This window comes from Rhinatrema bivittatum, chromosome 7, assembly GCF_901001135.1.
Source record: "Rhinatrema bivittatum chromosome 7, aRhiBiv1.1, whole genome shotgun sequence".
Lineage (NCBI taxonomy): Eukaryota > Metazoa > Chordata > Amphibia > Gymnophiona > Rhinatrematidae > Rhinatrema > Rhinatrema bivittatum.
The window spans coordinates 96227486-96252465 of NC_042621.1; the positions used below are offsets into that span (position 1 = coordinate 96227486).

The 24980-nt window shown below is 43.4% G+C and overlaps 1 protein-coding gene across 1 annotated transcript in view; it reads right to left on the reverse strand.

Moving 5' to 3' along the window:
* The window catches only part of LRRC29 (leucine rich repeat containing 29), a 47964-nt gene extending 22984 nt beyond the window's left edge, over positions 1–24980 (reverse strand). Inside the window, exons 1-3 of the mRNA XM_029608755.1 lie at positions 23962–24980; positions 10558–10659; positions 5028–6011 (exon numbers count right to left, since the gene is read on the reverse strand). Coding sequence (XP_029464615.1) covers positions 5028–6011; positions 10558–10659; positions 23962–23991 — 1116 coding nt within the window. The 5' untranslated portion in view covers positions 23992–24980. The remainder of the gene's footprint in view (positions 1–5027; positions 6012–10557; positions 10660–23961) is intronic.

A 24980-nucleotide genomic window follows, 5' to 3' on the forward strand; every position in this document is an offset into this window, starting at 1 on the left:
TTCCAGCCGATTGATGTTCCAGAGAGACTCTTCTGCATTCCAGCGCCCTTGCGCCATCAACTCCTGACAGTGAACTCCCTAACCAAGGAGGCTCGTATCTGTTGTCAGTACTAGCCAGTCTGGTGGTGCTAGGGAAACTCTCCTCCTGAGATGTCTGCCTGCAGCCACCACTGCAGATGGGATGAGACCTCTATTGGCAGATGGAGCCGAATCGAATAGTCCTGAGAATGTGTGTTCCACCGAGACAGGAGGGAGAGCTGAAAAGGACGCATATGTGCCCTCACCCATGGCACTACTTCCAGGGTTGCCGCCATTAGGCTAAGTACTTGCAGGTAGGACCATATGGTCGGATGCAGAGTGTTCATCAATAGACAAAGCTATGTCAGCCACTTCTGAATTCGAGCTTCTGACAGGAAAATCTTGCCCTGCTTCATGTCGAACCGAACCCTGAGGTAGTCCAATGACTGAGCAGGCTGAAGACTGCTTTTGGCTAGGTTCACCACCCAGCCGAGCTCCTGCAATACGGAAATCACCTTGTGAGTCACCAGGCAGCTCTCTTCCAGTGACTTGGCTTGAATCAGCAGTCATCCAAATACGGGTGTACTAAGATCCCATCCTTTCTCAACTCTGCCGCAACTACTACTATTACCTAGGAAAAGGTCCTGGTAGTGGTGGCCATACCAAAGGGCAGTACTCGAAACTGAAAATAGCATCCCAGAACTGTGAACCACAGAAAGCGTTGATGTTCTAGTCAGATGGGAATGTAAAGATACATCTTGGACAGGTCCAGATAAATCAGAAATTCCCCCGACTACACGACCATTATCACTGGAACTTAACGTTTCCATGTGAAAATGCTTCACTCGCAGATGACAGTTGACACCTTTGAGATCCAGGATGGGACGAAAGGAGCCCTCCTTCTTGGGTACAATGAAATAAATGGAATATCGCCCCATATTTGTTTGAGACATGGGCACTGGAACCACAGACTTCCTGCTGCTTCTGTTCTCCAAGGAACACTGCAAAACTTCACTGCATATCCTTCTCATATCACCTCCAGGACCCAATAATCCAATGTGATTTCGATGCACCTCTGATACAACAGAGAGAGGCAGCCACCTATCACCTGTTCCCAGGGGTGGGTCGGCAAACCTTCATTTGGAGGCTCGTGAGGCTCCACAACCTAGGCCTGTGCCCCATTCTGCGCTGTCTGGGATGAAAGGATTGAGACCTACCAAACGGTCAAGTCCTCTGAAAGGTTGCTCCGTTATAGGGTTGAAAACCCCTGGATCCTCTAGCATGACCTCTAATGGTAAAGAAGTGCACCGTCTGCTTCTGATACTCTGGCAAATGAGGAACTGGTGATTTGCCCCACTTATTGGCCAGTTTCTCCAACTCGCTCCCAAATACAAGCAAGGCTTTAAAGGGCAATTTGGTAAGGTTAGCCTTGGAGGTTGCATCGGCTGATCAATTTCTCAGCCATAACTGACGCCTGGCTGCTACTACCGAAGCCACCCCTCTGGCTGAAGTGCAGACCAAATCATAGTCCGCATCTGCCAAGAAGGCAGCAACTGGTCCCATAACTGCCCTGAAGTTTACTCCCGAGTCATCGACCTCCTGAGAGAGAAGCAAACAAGAGCGAGCCACCAAGGAACAACAAGAAGCGATCTGCAAGGTATTGCCACTGCTTTAAATGCGTAAGGATAGTCTCAATCCTTCTATCATGACCTTTCTTCAAGGCCGCTCCTCCCTCCACAAGAATAGTGGTCCACTTGGAGAATGCACACTCAAGTTCATCCACTTTCAGAAAACATAAATGTTCTCTTACCACTGAATCCAAGGGGTACAGGCCTTCCAAAAACTGACCCCCTTTGAACCTAGCCTCTGGAGTGCCCCACTCAAGATTCATCAATTTTTGAATAGCCTCCATCACAGGATAAAAACAAGAGGCTTTATGCAAGGAAACCAAAATGGGATTTCTCTTTGGCTCGGACACAGAATCTGTCCCAGGAACCCCGAGCATTTACAAGGTCTGGGAAATCGGAGCTGGTAATTCATCTCTATGAAAGAACCGTAGCATAGTCCTATATGGTTCTAATCTTGGAGGAAAATCACCATCCTCAAGAGAGTCAGGATCGGTGTCATCATCCGTATGTTTATTGGGCAGTCCTGCTGCCACTCTAGGAGTACTCTGGCGCTTAACAGTAGGTCCAGGCAAGGTTCTCACCTGCGACTCTGCCCTGGGATCATTAAACAGGGCTGATGACCACACCTACAGAAAGGATTACAATCCCTGGAAACATTTTACCCACAAAAATGTAGAAGTATCCAAACCAGGAGGTACCTGAGCTGTACTCACTGAGCTACCTTCCCCTGCTGAAGAATCAGTTGGGGAAGTTCCAAATTCAGGCATCCCTCCTGAAACATCTTTACCCTTAGTGAAATCAGAGGAAGATAATTCTCCCTGAGCCTCCAAACAGCACTGGCACAAGTCAGCGGGCACTGGCGGCTGAGATGCCCAAATATGACAGGCAGAACAAAGAGAAAGGCGCTTAGATTTCTTAGATTTAAGTGCCATTAGGCTGGCAGTGTACTGATTGGGGACCAGAGACACGCTTCTAGCTTTTTTTTTTTTTTTTTTTAAAGTGTCCAAAAATTTCAGGCGTCCAACACTTAGCCATCTCGTACCTAGGCGCCCCTAGGATAGGCGCTGTAAAAATGTAAGCACACAGGTAAGCAGACAGCCACTAGGGCGCCGCTTAACTTGGATGCAAGACTACTAGGCCCACCTAAGCGTCCAAAAACTGGACGCACATCCTGGATGCATAGCTAGATGCACATACCGAACCGATAATCCTGTAGAGGCAGCCTAAAGAAAGCATGCAAAATGCCGTTGAGGCCCACTATGCGGCATGCAATGAAAAAATCTCAGAGCGGGACCTAGCCTACAGAGGCTGCTCAACCCTCCAAGGCTGCCCTACGCCCTTTGACCTCCCACGGAGCGGGCCGAAGGACAGAACGGCGCGCCGAGCACAGAGACTGGGGAAAGGAGGAAGTCTTGCACAAAAAAACCTTCCTTCTCCATCTCTGTATTTTTTTATTTTAAAACTTACCTGAGCTCAGCCTTACTTGGCTGAGTAGAGAGACAGTCTCCGGCTGCGGGGGGAGAGGGCATATGCCATCACTGCCAAGCTCCGCTTCCTGGACCTGCTGCCTTTCAGCTGCTTAACAGCTAATTCCACGCCGGCTGAAAAACCAGCTACCGGGCCAAGGCACTCATCTGAGGGACCACGGAAACTGCCTCAGGAATTTTCAACTAGAGGAGGAACATTTTGGTATCACCATAGCAGAGCAGGGCAAATATATTTACCTTACTTCTCCTTTTCCATATCAAAACAATCCCCAGTAGGGAGATGTACGTCCACCATCTGCTGGAGACTGAGAATACTGGCAGGCTGATGTCACTGCAGGGGTATATGTACTGTGATGTCACTTTGCTCCGTCTCCATCTGCTGGTAGATGTCCATAACTCACTTGTTCTGGATTCATCTGACTGGACGCTAAGAAATGGTCACTTTCCAAATGGAGAAAGATTGTTAGTGAAGTGCTCCAGGAGTCTGTTTTGGGACCAGTGATGTTTAGTATATTCCTAAATGATCTGCAGAAAGGAATGATGAATGAGTTGACCAAATTTGCAGATGAAATAAAATTGTTTCAAGTCATTAAAACAGCAGCGGTTTGTGAAGAGCTGCAGAAGGAACTGTGAGACTAGGAAACTTGGCTTCTAAATGGCAGATGCAATTTAATGTGGACATGCGCAAAGTAATGCAAGTAAGGAAAAATAATCCCAACTACAGATACAAGATGCTGGGCTCCTTGTTAGAAGTCACAACCCAGAAAAAGGACCTCAGAGTCCTTGTGAACAATACCTTGAAATTTTCAGCTACGTGTGCGGCGCTGGTTAAAAAAGTAAATAGAATGTTAGGAATTATTTGAAAGGAATAGAAAACAAAACTGAGAATATCATAATGGCTTTGGACATAGAAAAAGTATAGAGAAGGGCAACAAAAATGACAAGAGGGCTGGAAAAGCTCCCTTATGGAGAAAAACTAAACAGATTAGTTTTCTAAGCAAAAGAGCCGACAGAGGGAATATGATCGAAATTTACAAAATTATGAGTGGGGAGGAACGGGTAAATATGGAACAGTTATTTACCCTTTCAAGCAACACTAGGACTAGGGGACATACTATGAAACTAGCAATTGGTAAATTTAAAAGAAATCATATGGAGTATTTTTTCACTTGGCACACAATCAAGCAATGGAATCTGTTGCCGGAAGACATGGTCAAAGCAACTTTCATGGCGGGTTCAAAAGATGATTGGACAAATTCCTGAAGGAAAAGTCTATGACTGTTATTAGCCAGGTAGACTTGGGAAAGCCAGCACTTATCTCTGGGAGTGAGAGATGCAAGAAACTGATCAGCTATTGGTGGCCTGACTCGTACTTGTGACCCAGACTGACCACTGTCAGGGATAGGATGCTAGGCTCGATGGGCCTTGGTCTGATCCAGCTTGGCACTTCTTATGTTCTTAAGAATAAGGAGCTAGATATTCAGCAGGCCTGTGAATGAGAAAGTTACCCAGCTACTTTTACTTGGTTATTCAGCAACCTTTAGCAGGATAAATTTGCAGCTGAATTTACCCAGCTAAAGGTATCTGGGTAACTTTAGGGTAGCTCCGCGTAACTTTAGCTGAAGAGCATGCAATACATGTGCTCACCAGCTATAATAAAGCCCTGCCCCCAAACACCTCCATCAACACCCTATTTTATCCAGATACATTTTGTGCACACAATGAGTTGGGCACACAAAATGTATGTGGTCAGTGGAAGGAGACATTCAAATCTTGGAATTTGTGTGGGCAACTCCAAAAGTTACTCGCACAAAGCCTTTGAATATCGAGATGTCTGAATGGAGATGATATTATGAATGACATGAGATAAATCACTGTTGGCCTGAAAACTTACTTTAAGTACAGAGCAGCAAGAAAGACTGAGAGTTGCCAGCTTAGGATGAAAACGTGGCAAGGAGTAACCCTTCACCAGTTCAGTGCCATTCACCAGGGAGCACTCAGAGACATCCAGACTCCGCAACTCCTCAAGGTCCCGAATTCCCCTGAGACCAACGTCTGTCAGCCTTTTGATCTTTGCAAGGTGCAAGTACTGGAGGCCTCGGAGGTGGCTTGAGACAGCTAATGCTGCACGGTCTGAGAGTTCAGAGCAGCCACTGAGGTTGAGGTTGGTCAGGTTGGGCTGCCATTTGCAGAGGATACTGACTGCTTCCGAGGAGAGGTCCTTGCAGTTCTGAAGAGCCAGCTCGCTCAGACTTAGCTGCTCTATTTGCACCAAAGACCGGACTGCTTCTGTTGTAATCCCAGTGAAACTCAGATCCAGAGTCTTAATGTAGCTTGCTCTCTCTTTCAGAAACATCAGGATATTCCGGAAAGAGAGCACAGCAGATGAATTGTAGTTCCTGGAACCCCGATAGGGATCAAATTCAAAGGTAATGTGGCAACGGGCCAGCAAGAGTTTCTCTAGTCGGGGGGTGCAGCTGATCAGTCGATTGAACATAAGATCAGACAGGTAGCGTAGACCAGACAGGTTCAGCTCCTGAAGGTTATCCAGAGCCTCTCGGACTTTAAGGACATTCTCTTGTTTGGAAAGCAGGGTCCCTGACATGAAGAGGCTGTTGCAGCCATTCAGATCCAGCGAGCGCAAGCTGGGACAGTTCTGGATGAGGGCTATGAAAGAGGAGTCAGTCAGGCAACTGCCATGCAAGGATAAGCTTTCCAGGTGAGGTCCCAAGTAGAATGAGATGTAGTTGATGACGTCTCTGGATACACTGGAGCTGTCCAGATTATTCAGACTGATGCATGAGGCACACCTTCTTGCCAAGCCCTGAATGACGAGGAGAGAAGACGAGGCAGCAGGAAGGCTGTAGATGACTTTTCGCTGGGAAGAAAAACGGACAAAATTATATTTCATTTCATTTATAAAAATGTAATATCCCGCTGATAAAACGTTATCCAAGTGGTAATACAATACAGAATATAAAACAACAAAACAACAATTCTGCATTTTATACATCATCAATGATACTTTGCCAACGAGGGATCAGTTTAGCCAGATAAACCCCATAAGTTAGTTATATGATATAGGTTGGCAATACAAAGTTGTGAACATTAAAATTTCTATCTACCATTCACTGTATGAGGTTCAAGAGATTATTGAAACTTAAAATATGATGGCAGAAAAAGAGCATGCAGCCTATCTAGTTAGCTCATCCACATCTCCTGCTCAGCTTTATAGTCCCTTTCTCTCCTTCAGAGATTGACTGTGCTCATCCCATGTTTCCCTGAATTTTGTTCCATGCATCCAACACTCTTTTGGTATAGAAATATTTCCTTAGATTACTCCTTTCATCCTTATCCCATGACTTCTCTTTCTATAAGCCTCTTTTCCATTGAAAGAAGCTTGCCTCCTGTGCATTTATTCCTTCGAGGCATTTAAATGCCTCTATCAATCTCCCCTTTCCTCTAGGGCATACATGTTTAGATCTTTAAGTCTATCCCCACATGTTTTATGATGGAGATTGTGGATCATTTTAGTAGCTGGACTGAAATCATCTGGTTTATACCTTTTTCAAGGTGTGGTATCCAGAGATGTACATAATACTCCAAAGGAGGTCTCACCAGAAATTGTCAGGGGCAATATTGCCTCCTTTTTCCTGTTGACTAATCCTCTCCCTGTGCATCCAAGCATTCTTCTGGCTTTAGTGATCACCTTACCTACTTTATCATCAGATATGACCACCTCCAGATCCTGTTCTTCTTTTGTGGCTAGAAGAAATTCAGCCCCTATACTGTATGGTTCCCTTGGGTTTTTGCAATCGCAGTGCACGATCCTGCATTTTTCAGCATTATATCTTAGCTAACAGACTCTAAACCTTTTTTCGAGTTTCACTAGATCCCGCCTCGTGTTTTCCACATCTTCCAAGGTGTCTACCCTGATGCAGATCTTGGTATCATCCACAAGGGCAAAAGTTTCTTGATAGCTCTTATAAAATGCCGATTATGAAAATGCTGAACACAACTGGACCGAGAACTGATACTTGTGGCACACCATGGGTAAACATCCATTTACCATATCCTTTTTCGCCTTCCACTCAACCAGTTTCTAACCATTTAGACACTTTAGGGGTAATTTTCAAAAGGATTTATGAGCATTAACCTTGGTTTAGGCATATAAATCGGCTTTTGAAAATCATCTGGGGGGATTGTGTAGGAAGAGTATGCAAGCAACTTGATTACACATCAGAGGCATTTTTAGGTACTTAAAAGACTCAGGGCACAGTAGGTACTTGAGCTCAATGACATTTTGATAATTAAATTCAACAATCACAATCAGCCACCCAAGAATGATCCTGTAAAAATACAGGATACTAATGTTATTGAGCTCCTGCTAGCCTAATGGGGACAATTTTTAAAACTGACACCAGCTATAAAGGAATAACCAAGGAGATACACTGAACTGGTTGATTATTACATGATCAGTGGTGAGCTGCCATTTTCTTATCATAAGAAGTTGCCAGACTGGGTCAGACTGAGGGTACTCCAAGCCCAGCATCCTGTTTCCAACAGTGGCCAATCCAGGATACAAGTACCTGGCAAGTACCAAATATTAAATGGATCCCATGCTACTAATACTGGAATAAGCAGTGGCTATTTCCTAAGTAATCTTGACTAATAGCAGTTTATGGACTTCTCCTCCAGGAATTTGTCCAAACCTTTTCTTTTTTCAATTAAAGTGTTTTTATTGTATATTTCACATACATGTACCATCAAGTGTATTCAACTTTGTACATCAATGTCAAAAAGAAATGTTATACAATTGGCCATGTTACATCATAGTCTTACAATTCCATTTCCATCAAAATGTAAACCTTAACCTTGCAACAGAAATTTCACTGGCCCAACCTTGGCCAGCTCTAGGGTACATGAAGAGTGTTAATACCTATAACAATAGCTACTTTTTCTTGACTCAAACCCATCCCTCTCTCTCCCCTATCCTCCCATTCCCTTACCCGCCCCCCTCCCCCAATTACTTTTTTTGTCGTTGGGATGTATAATGAAGTGCTACAACCAATAAAGGTGGTGATTCTCTATAACCAAGTGTTACTTGTATGTATCATGAAACAGTATTTTGATAATTTGCCTTTCACTCCGTATAGGCCTTCCAAATTTTCACAAATATATGCCTGGTTTTGTGCTTATAAGCAGATATCTCAGACAGTATATATATTTTCACAACCCTTTGGTGTATATCTGAGGGTGAAGGTATCTGGGGTGATTTCCAAAAATGTGCGATTACACTCCTGGTAGCGGTGAATATGTATCGGGCTAGAGTGTTTTCGTTCTCTGCTCCTTGAATGAGTGAGGCATTCAATAGTGCATGGTGTGGCAGCACATGAAGGGGTATTGCTAGAATCTCTCTCAACCAGGCGATAATAGTCACCCATAAATTCTTTATATATTCACATTCCCACCACATATGGTAGAGCGAGCCTACCTCGGAGCATCCTCTCCAGCATTTGCTGGAATAGGCCGGGGATATCTTATGCATTCTAAGTGGGTAGTAATACCATCTGAATAGTACTTTAAGATTGACCTCTATGAGCGAGGCTGAGATGAGGCTTTTGCACATATAGCTGAACATCTCTTCCCATTCCTTTTGAGAGAAACTCTGCTAAAAATCCTCCTCCCATGCCCTTATGTGTGTAGGTTTCGTAGGGGACATCAGACTCAGCATAGTATATAAGGTTGATAGCAATTTAGTAGTTCTGTCCGCGTTCTTACATAAGGTTTTAAAGTCGGAGGTGCCTTGTTGTAAATGGGTACCTATCATTGACTTTGAGGCAAAGTGACGCAGTTGGAGATAAGAGTATATAATAGTATCTGGCAACGCAAAGCGAAGTTGAATTTCTGGGAAAGGAAGATTCCATTGTGACCACAGATGTGTTCCCAACATGTAATCCATTTTAGCTGCCATGATTGAAAAGCTGGGTTAGTAAATCCCGGTTCAAAAGAGTGATTATGATACAATGATGTGCTTCCATGGTATTCCCTTGACCCCACTAATAGATTGCCTTGTTTAAGCCATAGGTCCAACGGGACTAACATGGAAGATTACTGGAGGCCGACGGCCCGAGTGCAGGAGATCGCTTCCGGACCCCCGCTGGACCACCAGGGACTTTTGGCAAATCTTGGGGGACCCTCCTGACCCCCACAAGACTTGCCAAAAGTCCAGTGGGGGTCCGGGAGCGATCTCCTGCACTCGGGCCGTCGGCCTCCAGTAATCAAAATGGCGCAGATAGCCTTTGCCCTTACTATGTCACAGGGGCTACCGGTGCCATTGGTCAGCCCCTGTCACATGGTAGGAGCACAAGATGGCGTCGATGGCCATGTGAAGGCACCGGTAGCCCCTGTGACATAGTAGGTCAAAGGCTATCGGTGCCATTTTGAATACCGGCCAGCCGAGGGTGTGAGTGCAGGAGATGGCTCCCGGACCCCCCGCTGGACCACCAGGGAGTTTTGGTAAGTCTTGGGTGGGTCAGGAGGGTTGTAGTTAACTTAATTTTAACCTGGAAACGAATAAGAATTAACATATAAAGGTATTGGGGGAGGGGGCCCTTGCCAAATGCAACGTATCTGCCCCCCCCGACGAATACGAATCCCGAATGCAACGTATGGCGTCCCTCTGCACATCCCTACAGACCACCACAATAACCAGCCTGCTGGCCCAAGGCTCACCCGCCTCGTCATATGGTGCTAGAAAAATAATATGTAGCATTACTAGTGCTGCAGGTTAATCTGAGGAATAAGCATCTTGCATTTTCAGAAAATTAGGATTTTTAAATGTATTCTTACAAAGAAAAAAATCACTCATGGTCAGTTCTGGGGGAACGAATGGGCTTTGAAAAGGATCCTATGGTGTGTGTGTGTGTGTGTGTGTGGGGTGGGAGAGAAGCCTGCAGAGGCTAAACTTTCCCTGCAATCTACATCTCCTTGGATTAGCCCTGAAATCAATTTTCAAATTGTCCCCATTGAAACAAAGTCCACGGGTGCTTTTTGCCTGTGGACTGGAAGCATGCACACACTTTCATGCTGAAACCTGCAGCGGGTACAAAGTGCTCTCGGACATGGGCACCTGCTTTTTTTGTGCAGACACTTTTTGCCTGGAACAACGGAAAAGGCAATACAGGCGTGTTTTCCTTCCCTGATCTGTGCACGTCCCCCAACACCTGCGCTATGGAACACCCGAGTAAATAGCATTGAAAACCGCCCTCCCCAAAAGCCAGACAGGTAGACCAAAAGTGACTTTCACCTGCACTCACACCCAGCTCTAGCTCCTCCTCTTCCTGACTGAAGTTTGACCTCTCTCTCCAAACCACGCCCCAGTCCCTTTCTCCCTTCCCTTGGAGGAAAGGTTTTGGCTGTACCTGAAGCTGAGAGTCTTGTGCTGCGAAGTACCAGGTCCGATTCACAAGCGAGGCCTCCTTCCGGTCTGAGTGAGACAGGAAACTCAGGATGTAACGGATTATCTGCAATGAGGATACCAGCGAGTGGGAGAAGTCAAAGCAAAACCACAGCCACAGAGACAGCCCCAGGCAGACTTCCTGCACCCCACCCCATAAAAGGCGGCCACGTTTACATTAAAACACCCTGCTACCATTTCTTTTTTTTTTTTTTTATACGTTATGGGGTTAATTTTGTAAAAGCCTGCATACATTAGATGGCAAATATGTGCCTAAGTCTGACTTTTAATAGGCTAAAAACTTTATATTCAGAAGTCAAGGACTTTTTTTTATTGCACCCAGTACACAGCTCTTTAACATTTCTACTGAATTAATTTTTTTTTTAAATTGTTGAGCATTCAATCCCATAATTGATCATAGAGTACATATGGTTTTTCGGAGCTTTATGATTATAATGGCTCCTCTGTATGCACCCTTGGGGCTGGTAAGGCGGCTGAAGGCAATATGAATGTCAAGGCAGTGCTGTTGGTTTTTCATTAAAATTATTACATGTTGGTCTTAACAGTAGTATGATAATTTTATGGCTCATGGGATTCTTTTTTGATTTGTAGTGTCATATATTAGTCCTATGTGTTGCCCTTATATATTTTTGTACAATTTTTTAAAAAGTGCAGGCACTCCTAGGGGCGAAATTGGAGAAGGGTTTGGATTTACGGGCAAACGTTTGGCTTTTCAGATATATGCATGTAAATCTTCCCGAAAATGTTTTATGCAAGAGGTAGCAGGTGTAACTGTGTGTGGGTAATTTTGGAATAAAGTTTGCTTAGGTGCGTATTTGCTAACTTTCTTATGCAGGCTGTTATAAGGTTACCAGATGTCTCCGATTTTCAGGGGCTGTCCCTAATTTGGGACCGGTGACCCGGGGTGCCTCTTGTCAGGGATACGCTGCCCTAACTGGAGTGGAGCCAGACTCACAGGGAGACAGTAGAGCTCAACAGAAAGGAAATGCAGCATGGAGCCAGAGCCCATGTGCATGATCAGACAGGCCCTGCAGCTCCCTCCCCTAGCACAGGGTGACAGGAGGCCCATGAAGAAGGCAGGGGAAGGGCACTCACTGCAGGGAACAGTCTTAAAAGGTGAGGAGGCAAAAACCAAGAAGAAAGTGAGGCTGCAGGGGAACGTCCATACTGCTGTATGAACCGGGGGGGGGCTGTGACAGGAGGTCAAGAGTAGTCAGCGGCTGCCGGAAGGAACACAAGTTTTAAGCGACAGGTTGGGACGCAGGAGGAGGAGGATGAAAGACAGGCCAAGAGCAAATTTCTAAGCTCTGGCAGGGGAGAGCTGGGGCAACTTGGAGTGGACTCGGGGCACAGGCCCATAGCTAACAATGCCCATGAGCCCAGAACGCTGAGGGACACAAACCCTCCTCCCCCCCCCCCGACTGTAACAAGCATCCCGTGCTTATGAAAAATCTGGCAACCTTAGCTGTTACAAAATGACTTCCTGTCTGTATTTGTATGGTTTGGATAAGAACTTCTTCCCAGCACAGTCATGCAGTGAAATCAGACTCCTGTGTGTGTCTGACTTCACCTCTTTCTGGGCAGACTGTATGACGGGGAGAATTAACCAGAAGGGAAGAGAGGCTGCTTGAGAGAAACCCCACTTCAGCTGGTGAAATGCTGCAATAAAATGAATAACAAACATCAGGAAAGCTGGATGGCTTTATGACGAACAACCCGATTCACTAAGCTTTTTCTCATAGACACAGAAGAGGAGAGGTGAAGCAAGCCCTAAATATCCTACCGTATAAAACCTGCATCTTGACCGGTCAGTGAAGTGCCAGATGCATGGTATTATGAGACAGGGGTCGGCATAGCCCCCACAGTCTGGATTTTAGTCTTGGAGGTTCGAGGAACCGCTGAAGATTTGCCCACCAGCCACTTGGTTTCTGCTGTGCTAGATGACATCACAGAAGAGCTTTGCTCCCCTCAAACTAAAACCCATGACACAAATCCCGGTCTTGGTCTTATTTGAAAAAAAAAGCATACAGTATTTATACTAAAATTCTACCGCACAAGGAATGGCCATGTTTTTCTAGAGGCCCAGGTAGATGCAAACTGAATGAATCTTTGTTACAAGGCAATGGAATTTGTCAGAGAATGTATCTCCTATTGGGGAAAGTTTCTTAAAGTTAACGATATCCTGGAGACACTATTAATTTTTTATGGGAGGTGGGTAAGGCCATTACATGAGGATTTGTTTTTCAGCTTTCAGGAAAAACAACAGAGAAGCAAAGTTCAGTGAATTACTAAAGGCTATTAGGATAAAGGGAAGAATTGATAAGAGGACAGGTGAGGAAACTGATTTTAAGCGATTATGTAAGATGAACTTCACTCAAAATAATTCTTTTTGAATGACCAGAATGGCTATTTAAAGAAACTGGGGGGAGGAGCATCGATGGGGTCTGGGGTGGGGCCAAGGGCGGGGCCTTGGGTGGGACGAGGCGGGAGGGGGCGTGGTTACGCCCCCATTCACTTCTATAGGGAGTGGGTGTGGCGTGGGCAGGGCTTAGACCGGAAGTGAACGCTGATTGGCTGCTGTCATCCTTATCTCACCTGTCAATCAGTTTGATTGTTCATGTACCCATTATACTACTGGCAAGTACCCAAAAACTAAGTCTATTCCATGTTACCGTTGCTAATGGCAGTGGCTATTCTCTAAGTGAATTTAATAGCAGGTAATGGACTTCTCCTCCAAGAACTTATCCAATCCTTTTTTAAACACAGCTATACTAACTGCACTAACCACATCCTCTGGCAACAAATTCCAGAGTTTAATTGTGCGTTGAGTAAAAAAGAACTTTCTCCGATTAGTTTTAAATGTGCCCCATGCTAACTTCATGGAGTGCTCCCTAGTCTTTCTATTATCCAAAAGAGTAAATAACCAATTCACATCTACCGGTTCTAGACCTCTCATGATTTTAAACACCTCTATCATATCCCCCCTCAGCAGTCTCTTCTCCAAGCTGAAAAGTCCTAACCTCTTTAGTCTTTCCTCATAGGGGAGTTGTTCCATTCCCCTTATCATTTTGGTAGCCCTTCTCTGTACCTTCTCCATCGCAATTATATCTTTCTTGAGATGCGGCGACCAGAATTGTACACAGTATTCAAGGTGTGGTCTCACCATGGAGCGATACAGAGGCATTATGACATTTTCCGTTTTATTCACCATTCCCTTTCTAATAATTCCCAACATTCTGTTGCTTTTTTGACTCCTGCAACACACTGAACCGACGATTTCAATGTGTTATCCACTGACGCCTAGATCTCTTTCTTGGATTGTAGCATCTAATATGGAACCTAACATTGTGTAACTATAGCATGGGTTATTTTTCCCTATATGCATCACCTTGCACTTATCCACATTAAATTTCATCTGCCATTTTGATGCCCAATTTTCCAGTCTCACAAGGTCTTCCTGCAATTTATCACAACTGCTTGTGATTTAACTACTCTGAACAATTTTGTGTCATCTGCAAATTTGATTATCTCACTCGTCGTATTTCTTTCCAGATCATTTATAAATATATTGAAAAGTAAGGGTCCCAATACAGATCCCTGAGGCACTCCACTACCCACTCCCTTCCACTCCCTTATTTGATGACTTTTCTTCTTTTTCCCCTGGAAATAAATTTGTTAAACTTTGATTACGAAAGTGTTTTTTTTAATGGGGGAAAAGACCATTCTTAACTTCTGGAGGGATCCAAACTTTCTTAGTTTTACTTTTTTGGAGAAATATAGTTCACAACGTGGCAGTTTTTGAGAAGATTGAGGCCAAATTGGTCTCTCCCAGACGGAAGGCTGAATACTTGCATATTTGGTCTGCATATATAGACTGCCCCACAGATCAAAGAATCAACTTTTAAATGACTTAACATGACCTTTGTTACTTTTTGTCATATCTTGTGGATGGTACATTATTTAGAGTAATGTATGTGTTGTTTATCATGCTGACACCAGGGGTAATTATTGTTTTGTCTGTGTTAATCTGTTCAAATGTATTTTCATTGATCTGGTATGTGAAGAATCCCAACACTGTATCTGTATTACTATTGTGAATTTTGCTAGTCAATAAAAACATTTGACTATAAAAAGGGAGACTACGATAGACTGAGGAAATTAGAAGAAAGCTAAAAGGAACAGTTGCAAAGGTTAAAAGTTTGCATGAGGTGTAAGCATCCTTTAAAAATACCATCTTGGAAGCCCTGTTAAAAGGTACACCTTACATTAAAAAAGGTTGACAGAAGACCAAACAACTGCCAGCATGGTTTAATGGTGATGTGAAAAAGGCAGTTAAATCCAAAAGAGCATCAATCAAAAAATGAAAAGCAGATGCAAATGAGGACTGGCAAGTTAAATGTAAAACAGCAGTTAAGACATGCTAAAAGAGAAGTTGATAAGGAGCTTGTCACAGAGGCAAAAACTAATAATAAAAATGTTTTCAAGTACATTTGAAGCTAAATCCTGTGACGATGTTATCTAGGTCATTAGAAGACCAAGGGGCAAAGGGATGTTCAGCAGGACATGGAAACAGCAGAAAAAAAGCCTCAGTCTTTACTAAGAAGGATGCTGGGAATATATCCACACCGAAAACATTCTTTTATGGTGATGATTCTGAGAGACTAAAGTCAACCTCTATGATAAAGGAAGATGCAATAGATCAAATTGACAAACTAAAGAATAACATGTCAACAGGACTGGATGGTATCCACCCTAGAATACTGAAAAACTCAAACATGAAATTGCTAACCTGCTACTAGTAATCTGTAACTAACCTATCATTAAAACAGCCACAAAACTTGAAAACTGGAGGGTGCCTAATATAACACAGATATTTAAAAAGGGATCAGGGGTGAGCCAGAAAACTATTGACTGGTGAGCAAGACACTGTGCCAGGCAAAATGATAGAAGATATTCTTAAAAACAAAATTACTAGCCATACAGACCTGGCTTAATGGGGAAGAAATCAACATAGTTTTCACAAAGGGAAGTCTTGCCTTACCAATCTATTACTTTTTTTTACGAAGGTGCCAATAAAACATGTAGAAAAAGGTGTGCTGATTGATACAGCAGTGTTTCTCAACCTTTTGTATGCTACGAATTGGCTACCTACCTTTCTTTAATTACATGGATTGGGTGCAGCACTGATAGGTGGAAAGGGGGGGGGAGGAGGAAGGGTTGTCCCTCGGAAAATTAAAAAGAGTAGAGGGGGAGAATATGTTCCCTGCCCGACCCAGTCTTTAATCTCATGGGTCTGCCCTTTAGCTGATCTGTGCCATTTTAAGCAGGTAACTATCCAATTTAAGACAGAACAGGACAAGACAAGAACAGAGTAAGGTACACATAGACACAGGCAAACAGAAACCACATGACAAAACAAGTCAAGGAAAGACAGGCAACAGACAAGGAGGGCCACACGGAGGCCCGGACAGGAACTAGGAAAACGAACAAATAGCGACAAAACAGATCCAGACAAGAAGCCCTAAATAGACTACACTTGAAACAAGGCAAGGCAAGAAGGCCAGTAATAGGCCATATAGGAAACAAGGCTAGGCATAAGGCTGGCCAAAACAAGGAACTGAAGTGACTCGATAACGAGGCACTAAGCAATCTGTGAGAGAGGGGGTCCTGCTGCATCATGCAGCCTTCAAGGCATTGGCTAAATCAGGGTTGATCATAGCCCAGTGACGGCGCTTGCTGATGGGGGGAATGCATAGGAGGAGCCAAAATCGTGACAGAAAGGTGACAAAAATGATATAGGGAAAGGAAAAACTCCCTTATGGAGAAAAGCTAAGTAGATTAGGGCTCTTTAGCTTGGAAAAGATACGACAGAGGGGACATGATTGAAATGTATAAAATCATGAGTGGGGTGGAACAGGTAAATAGAGAACAGTTATTTATCCTTTCAAATAACACTAGGACTAGGGGACCGTCCATGAAATTATCAACAGGCAAATTTCAAACAAATTGTAGGAAGCATTTTTTCACTCAGTGCCACAATCAAGCTATGGAATTTGTTATGGACATGGTCAAAGCAACTGACCTAAAGGGATTCAAAGGAGGACTGGACAAGTCCCTAAAAGAAAAGTCCATAACCCGTTATTAGCCAGATAGACATGGGAGTGAAATATAAGAAATAAACTATTGGGAATTTGGATACTTGCAGAAACATAAAGGTAAAAAAATAGACTGTATGGGCCTAACTAGTCTGCCCATCCGCCCAATTAATTTAGCTTTACGAATCCCCATCCCTCCCTTAGAGATCCTCTGTATTAACCCCATGCTTTCTTGAATTCAGATATTCAGATATTATTTTTGTTTCTACCACCTCCACTGGGAGGCCATTCCATTCATCCACTACCCTCTGTCTGAAAGAAATAGTTCCTAAGATTACTCCTAATCACCATCATCCCATGACCCCTTGTTATACAACCTTTCTTTTGAAAGAGGTTTGCCTCCTTCCTGTGCATGGAAACGTTTGAGATATTTAAATGTCTTTATTATGTCTCCCCATCTTGCCTTTCCTCTAGGGTAAATAGAGTAAAGTGAATGCCCCCACCCACCCAGACTGCCTAAAAACAAAATACAGTAGGGCAGAGAAATCTCAAAAGTCCATTATCATCAAACTTTAAAAGATTTTTATTTATAGTTTCAAAGATATATCATCAATTATTTCCAAGCTTGTAATGGGTTACACGGTCCCCCGACACGGACTGTGTTTCGTACAACTGCGTCAGAGGGACCCAAAATCACAGCTCTTCAAATGTTTAGCTGTTAGAAAACAAAGTGACTCCCAGGATTTAATATGTGCGGAACAGATGCATCAGGGAAACAAAGTTCTTTTGAGCATCCAATCTATATCACGTTCAAAAATTCAAACTAATTCTAATTTGTCTTTTTGGTTTTTGTTTCTCAGCCGCCACTGCTCTGGATATCAGCTCTCCCCGCATGACTGCCTTGAAACGATCCCAGAGTGTCTGTGTTGTAACCTATTACCGTTGAGCTGGAAGTATCCCTGTATATCGTCTCAAACTCCTGCGCATATCTGATTATCATTCAATAAAGAATTATTTAATCTCCAGAATTTTTGTCTCTTCTCTTTTTGCAATAGTAGCATGAAATCGCAGCAAATAAGGGCATGATCTGACCACATTATGGAGCCCATACTGGATTTTCTACAATCCTGAACACCGAGTTTGTTGATAAGGAATAAGTCTATTCAAGAGCAAGACTTAGGAACTCTGGAAAAAAACATGTGTTGTCCTTAGTAGAATGATTCTGTATCCTCCAAATATCATAAAGCCCCCAAGAATTGAGAAAAAATTTCAATTTGGATTCTGTGAGCTTTCAGCAGATCAACATCGGAGAGATGATTGGCCACATCTGGATTCAGGGTTATATTGAAATCGCCCCCAACTATTACATAACCCTCTAACATGTCACTCAATTGTTTCTCAGCTTTATAGAGAACTTTCCTTGTCCAGAATTCAGAGCATATCTAATTCACCAGTGTTCACACGATATTAGTTATCTTAATTTTCATGGTTAAATATCTACCCTCTTTAATTCTTCTACAGTCTATCACCTCGAAACGTGGGTTATGTGAGAACATAATGCCCACTCCCTCATGTTTTTGTTGGATATTATTAGACTGAAAGAAAATATGCAGGAAAAATTTACTTTTAAGTAAATGCTCATTTCTTATCTTAAAGTTGTCTCTTGTACGAAGAAGATCATAGCCTGATTTGTGCGCACTTTCTGGTTTTACGTCGCTGTAAAGTTATTGCCTAGATATCTCTGACTGGGCCAGTTTTTCCATGTAATTGCATCCATTCCTCTAGCTTTATGCAGCACTTTGTCTTTAGTGGGAAAATAATGTAAACATGCTATTATATCTTTTGGTTTACTGGGAATAGGTCTCCCCAGTGCCCGATCTGCCCACCACCACAATTTCAGGAACCTCTTTGTTGGAGGAATCATAATTGAGGATGTACCCACATATATCCTTCATGATCTGAACACAATCAGAAAAATCTTCATCATTGGGCACTCCCCTAATACAAATATTGCCTCTGAGTGAATGGTTCTCTAAGTCCTTTATTACCTAGCACTAGCTGCTGAAGGTTTTTTCTCTGCCTGCATCATCTCAACTGCCTGCTCATTGGCCCTCTGCTCCAGATCATCCACCTCATGCCTCAACTCACCAACTGCCACATGTATTTCATTCTTCACTGCGGCGATATCATCTTTCAAGTCCTTGAACTATGCAAGGAAGTCGGCCTGGTTAGACCTCCCTTGCTGCCCCAAGTCTCGTCATCACTGCCATCTGATTCGCGCATTGCCTCGATTTCGGCACTGCCATCCTGGCCTACTTCTTTCTGGAGAATCACTGCTCCAGTAAAGGAAAATTCTTTTAGGTCGACTGCCTTCTTCCGATGCGTCATCTTTTAAGTGGCCTTGGTAATCTATATTCTGGATGCAGAGTTGTTTCTGTCGGCTAGGATCATTTTAGTGGCCTGCAATGCAGAGCTTAGGGATTATGCAGCCATCTTCACTAGATATCGTCACTTTCTCTGTGGGGCAAGTTTTCAAAAGAGTTTAGGCATCTAACGTTTGGAGTTAGGTTCCTAGCCCTTTTAAAATTTTACTGGGCTGAGTGCCTAAATTTAGGTTCCTACTTTCATTAGGAGCCTAAAACGTGGCCGGTTATGGAGGTGCAGTTAGGATAGGAAAATAAAGTTAGGAGCTTAGCACTTATTTTCAGAACTAGGCATTTAATTTAGGATCCTAAATCTAGACAAATAAATAGCAGGTCTAAATTTAGGGGGCCTAACTTTATGTGAATTTTCAACTGAAAAGTTAGGCACTTAATTTACAGGCCTAAATTTAGGAGGCCAGCTTTTTTTTTTTTTTTTTTTAATATCTACTCCAATAATTTTAATAGTCCAGGACTGGGACCTTCCTTGTTTTCATTTGCTAGTGCTTCCAACCTTACTACCAGTAGTCCCAACTTAATATAAACTAACAATGGTAACAGTGGGAATGCCTGTCTAGTTCCTCTTGATAATGAAAAAAAGAGTCCGACAACACTTCATTTGCCCATATCCTGGCTTCAGAGTTAAAACACATGACCTTAATATAGTCATAAATAAGGGCAATGAAGCCACATTTATATAAAATTGTTTCTAAATAAGACCAGGAGATCCTATTAAAGGCTCTTTCTGCGTCATATCCTGGGTTTTCAATTTTTTTCAGTGTCCCAAATATCTAGCAGAACAATCAGTCTATCACAGTGTGCTGGGCTAAACTCAGGGAACACCATCCCAGTTGTAGTTAAGCACTGCAAGGCAAGACATGGGCCAGCCTTCCGCCTAGCCAGCCCCTGCCTCCACAGGTTGAGCCCTCGGGTTCCAGGGGCCTGCAAGTCTTGGCTGCAGTGGCAGTACTTTATGGTGAGTGAAGCAAGGCTTGGACAGGCCGGACAAGGCAAGGCTGGCAGTGTGGACAGAGAGAGAGGCTGGAGCAGGGTTGGATTGGATACTGGAGCTGGACACAGAACAAGGACTGGAGCTGAGCACAGACAGAGACAATGCAAGGTACTGAGCACAGACTGGGAGAAACTTGCAAGGGAAGATACTGGACTGGAACTGGAACTAGATACTGGCCGAGGCAAGACAGGGGGTGAATACCAGGAACTGGACTGTGCTGGGCACGGCCAGACCAAACAGTCTGCTCCAATTAAGGAGTGGACTGGGAGGGATCTTCCCTACCCCCTACTTAAACTCCCTCCCTTCCTACCCCCTAAACCTTACCTATCTATCCTTGTTTTTTTGTTTTAATACTTACTTCAGGGCCCGAGCTGAAGTAAGTTACACACGCTGGCTGGCTGCCGGCACCCAAGTCTTCAGGACAGCGTTCAATGGCGCTGTCTCAGCCTGCCCCACCCGCCCTTTTGAAGAGGCCCGGCACCTGTGCGCGAACTGGGGTTAACGTGCGTGGCTGGGACTCTTTGAAAATTCGTTTGGCAAACACAAGGCCTGGCCACACGCATAAACCCTGGATTTTACGCACGCTGACCTTTTAAAATCCGGACGTATATTTAAAAAAAAAAAAAAAAAGCTCCATACAATTAGGCAAACACTAGTCAGTCAGTGTCAAAAAAAAAATATTCACATGTATTGAATGGATCGACTCAAAGTGGCTGGAAAAGCACTGCATCTTCAAAAGAAACTCATGCATTGTATTAGCACATGAAGGGACAGCTGATACTATAATGTTCCTGCAGTTGCTTTCAGAGTTTTGAGGGATTGGGATGCCTCATTTTCATCCTACTGTACCAGTTTTCCTCAGTGATTCATATGGAGCAGGGGCAGCTAAGTGTTTTCAGAGTATGTAAATGAAATAGCATGGAGCGAGATGTGTAGACAGGACATTTAGGCTTCCTTATTCTTACTTGCATTGACACATGACATGAGCATGTTCAATGTGGTTTGTCTGCCTTTGCAATGGTTTTGCATGTCTGACAAGGGATAAACAAGGGAATGTTACACTTTGTATTTTTAAGATGTGCTTTGATCTATAGTTTTATTTGTATTCTAAGATGTGCTTTGATCCATAGTTTTTGTATTTTAGCTTATGCTGAGACAAATTTTATATTTTAAGTGAACTTGTTTTAAAAGTTATCCCCCTTTTATACGCAAATGTAGTAACCAACATTTGATTCATGTTGTAAACCGACTTGATATGTATTGACATGAATGCCGGTATACAAAAATCATTAAATAAATAATTTAAAAAAATGGATAAGATAATGAGATGGCTAGTACATCCTGTTGTTTGGGGCAGGGCAAGCACAAAATGCTTCATTATGTGTTCATTTTTGCCTTATTTGATCCTTTGTGCAATTTCTGCTCCAGTCTAAAAAGTAAATAGAAACAAGGCAGTAGAACAATACCATATGGCCCATGTAGTCTGCCCATTTGTCCAATTAATTTAGCTTTATAATTCCCATCATTTCCTTAGAGATTCGCTGTATTTATCCCATGCTTTCTTGAATTCAAGTACTGTTTTCAATTCCACTGGGAGGCTGTTCCATGCATCCACCACTCTCTCTATAAAGAAATATTTCCTAAGGTTACTCCTGAATCAACATCATCTCATCACCTCCTTTGCATTGAAAGAGACTCACCTCCTGTGCATGGGAACCTTTGAGATATCTGAATGTCTCTCCCATATCTCTCCCCTCTCTCGCCTTTCCCCTAGGGTTTACATGTTTAGATCTTTAAGTCTGTCTGCATACCCTTTAGAACAAAGACCACTGGCCATTTTAGTAGCCTTCCCAACTAACTATTTCCCTTGCCTCCTTTCCAGCTTCAGAAGAGATGAATCAAGCATAGCATGCCTCCCCAATACAATTAATCCCCTGCAATATTTCGTGTTTAGGTCAAAGAAGATTTACTATAAAAGGAGTGATGCACTGAATTCTGAGATCACTTTTCAGCAGCTCTACATCCTGTTTTCTGAGAAAAAGCAGCACATCATCCACACAATGACTTAAGATTTTCACCTCCCTGAGACTTACACAAACACTCAATCAAAACAAACCAAAAAAAATCCCCGACAATCTTACATTCCCATTTACTTTTTTAATTTTTTAAGCAACTTGGAATGTAACACAATTTTAACCATACAACACCAGCAATAAAACCATGTGCATTGCATAACTACAACTGAAACACAATGTATACACATAATGCAATAATACTATGGTTGCAAGCATGAAATGAAAGGATGGAAAAAACTTCAAAGTTTGGTGGAGTTTTTTTTCAATCACTGTACAAGCTTAAAAATCACTGAAGAATGAGATGAAGAGCATTATTATCAGAAGAAATAGAGTTCTTTTACTTCCCATTTACAGTGGTAGTGTAAAGATGCTTGTGGTGCATACACTATGATGAACCAAAACTTCAGAATGTAAGTCTGGGCCTATTGGGACTTTACGCGTTACAGCAGTGTTTCCCAAAATTTTCAAGCCCAAGACGCACCTATATTAACAACCCCCCCCTCCCCCCAAAATCCACATCCAATTCCATACCCATACCCAAAGCAGAAGGAAACAGGAGAACAGGACAGCAAATCTCAGGAAAAAAAAAAGTCCAAAGGGAACAATAACATAAGTGAGAGTAGTTGGAAGGCTATGTACGTAAATGCTCGTAGCCTGAGCAAAAAACTTCCAGAACTGCAAGCCACTACGGCAGAAGCAGTCTTGGACATTGCTGCCATTTCAGAGACGTGGTTCACAGATGCGCATGATTGGGACACAGCCATACCGGGATATAACTTAGTAAGAAGGGACAGGAAAGGGGGAGGAATAGCAATCTATGTTCAAAGCAACATCCAAGCTACTGAAATGCTTGGAAAGTGGGGCAAAGAGGAAGCTCTGTGGGCAGCCCTAAAAAGAGAAGATGGTATTCCCATTCTGACAGGAGTGGTTTACAGACCCCCGCCCCAATCAGTCGGAGAAACTTGTCAGAGATCTAAAGACATCCAGAAATTAGGGAAGAAGGACCAGGTGCTGATTGTTGGTGATTTTAACAGGCCCCACGTAGACTGGGAAATCCCTTCTGCAGAACCTAACAAACTGCTCCCCAATTGACACTTTTTAACTTATTGGTAACATTTTTTGTTACTGCGCGCTAACATCCACTTAGTGCGCACTAAGTCCTATTAGTGTGCACTAAGTCCGAAATTAGGGAAACCTGAAATAAACACTAGGGATGTGAATCGGGTGCCCGATCGTTCCCGCTTTCGGGTTCGTCTGGCATTGGGAAAATCTCGTTTTCCCATGGATCGATGGATTTTTTTTCGTGAAAAATCAGTTTTCGGCTTAGTGCGCGCTAACAAAAAATAACAAAAATAAACGTTTTTTTGTTAGCGAGCACTAACCCAAAAAACGATTTTTCAGGAAAATTTGGGGAAAAAGTGTTCGTTTCTAGTTTTTAACCGATATATGACTTAAGAAATATCGTACGATATTTCAATTCGTTATAAAAATGATTCACATCCCTACAGTACCCATTCTAAAAACGAAATTTAACAGATAACGACCCAAAACGAAAAATGACACGAAAATAAATCAGTGCACATCCCTAAGCAAGCTAATGCTAACTTGCTAAGAAAAGCTGCACTTTTTTAAGGTTCCCTTTTAAGAACCCACTTCTCGGGAAACATGCCTTCCATCCTCAGGAAAATATTAAATTTCTCCCCGTTACATGCGCTGTCCGGTTCGGGAAAATATCACCCACATTACCTCCAGCGGGAGTTCCGGGCTGTTCGTCATTTCACACAACCGGCTCGGTGTCAGCGGCTCTGCCGATCCTCCAACTTGGCAAGCACGGCTTCTCCTACTGTAGCCCTCGCCTATTTTACAGGGGACTGCTGATCTTGCTTCTTGCAGTTCCTCTCTCTTCTGGTGGTCACTGGCTCATCATGTAGTACTGCATGTTGGTCTTCTCTCTATTAGTATTTTGCCTCTTGCCTACTGTCACTCTATCGGAATGTACAAACGGTCATGCCAAAAACGTTTCTTGAATCTGAGAGTCTGCTTCTCCGTTTGTCTCTTTGCCGGTCTTTGCATTCGCCCGTCTGTCTGTCTCTCACTCAGTCCTGATCTGCCTCAATGTCTGGGTCGGTCTTTCTGTGCCCCTTGATCTCTCTGTGTGTGTGCCCTTTCATCCGCTTTGTTCCTCGTTCTTGTCTCTCTGTCTCCTTTCAGCCTGTCCTTATTTCTATCCACTCCCGTTCTCCCCGTCCTTGCTTCCGTCAAAAAGTGAGTGTCTTATCTCCCTCCTTCTGTCATTATTATTAGGTCGGTTATACTCGCGCAAACTGGGCAATGCCACGCCTCAGCCTGCCCTCCATTGTACTTTGCCCCGCGATTACTATGGCAATGCTACGTGGCCTCCTGGGAGTTGAAGTCCGGTAGGGACCGTGCAGACTGTGTTCCCAGATTGGGCTATTTTTTTTTTCCTCGTTGTACAAGAAAAAAAAATATTGTTGTGCGGGTTGAGTTAGTTTTGAGTTGGGCAATCAAATGCTAGCAGCTCTCAACGTTGCTGTCGGTTTTTCCCTTTGCCTGGAGCTTTGCCCAATTAGCCGGCGCAGCGTGATGACGCCTCGGCAGAGCCCATCAAAGGTGACAGGAACAGCAGGGTAGAAGCCGAAGGCGATTGTGGCTGCAGCATAGGGAAGTAAAAGCTTATTTCCTCTCTGCTTTCGTCAAAATAGAGATTTCTACTTTCATCCCTAAACCTGCTGTTACTGCTAAGC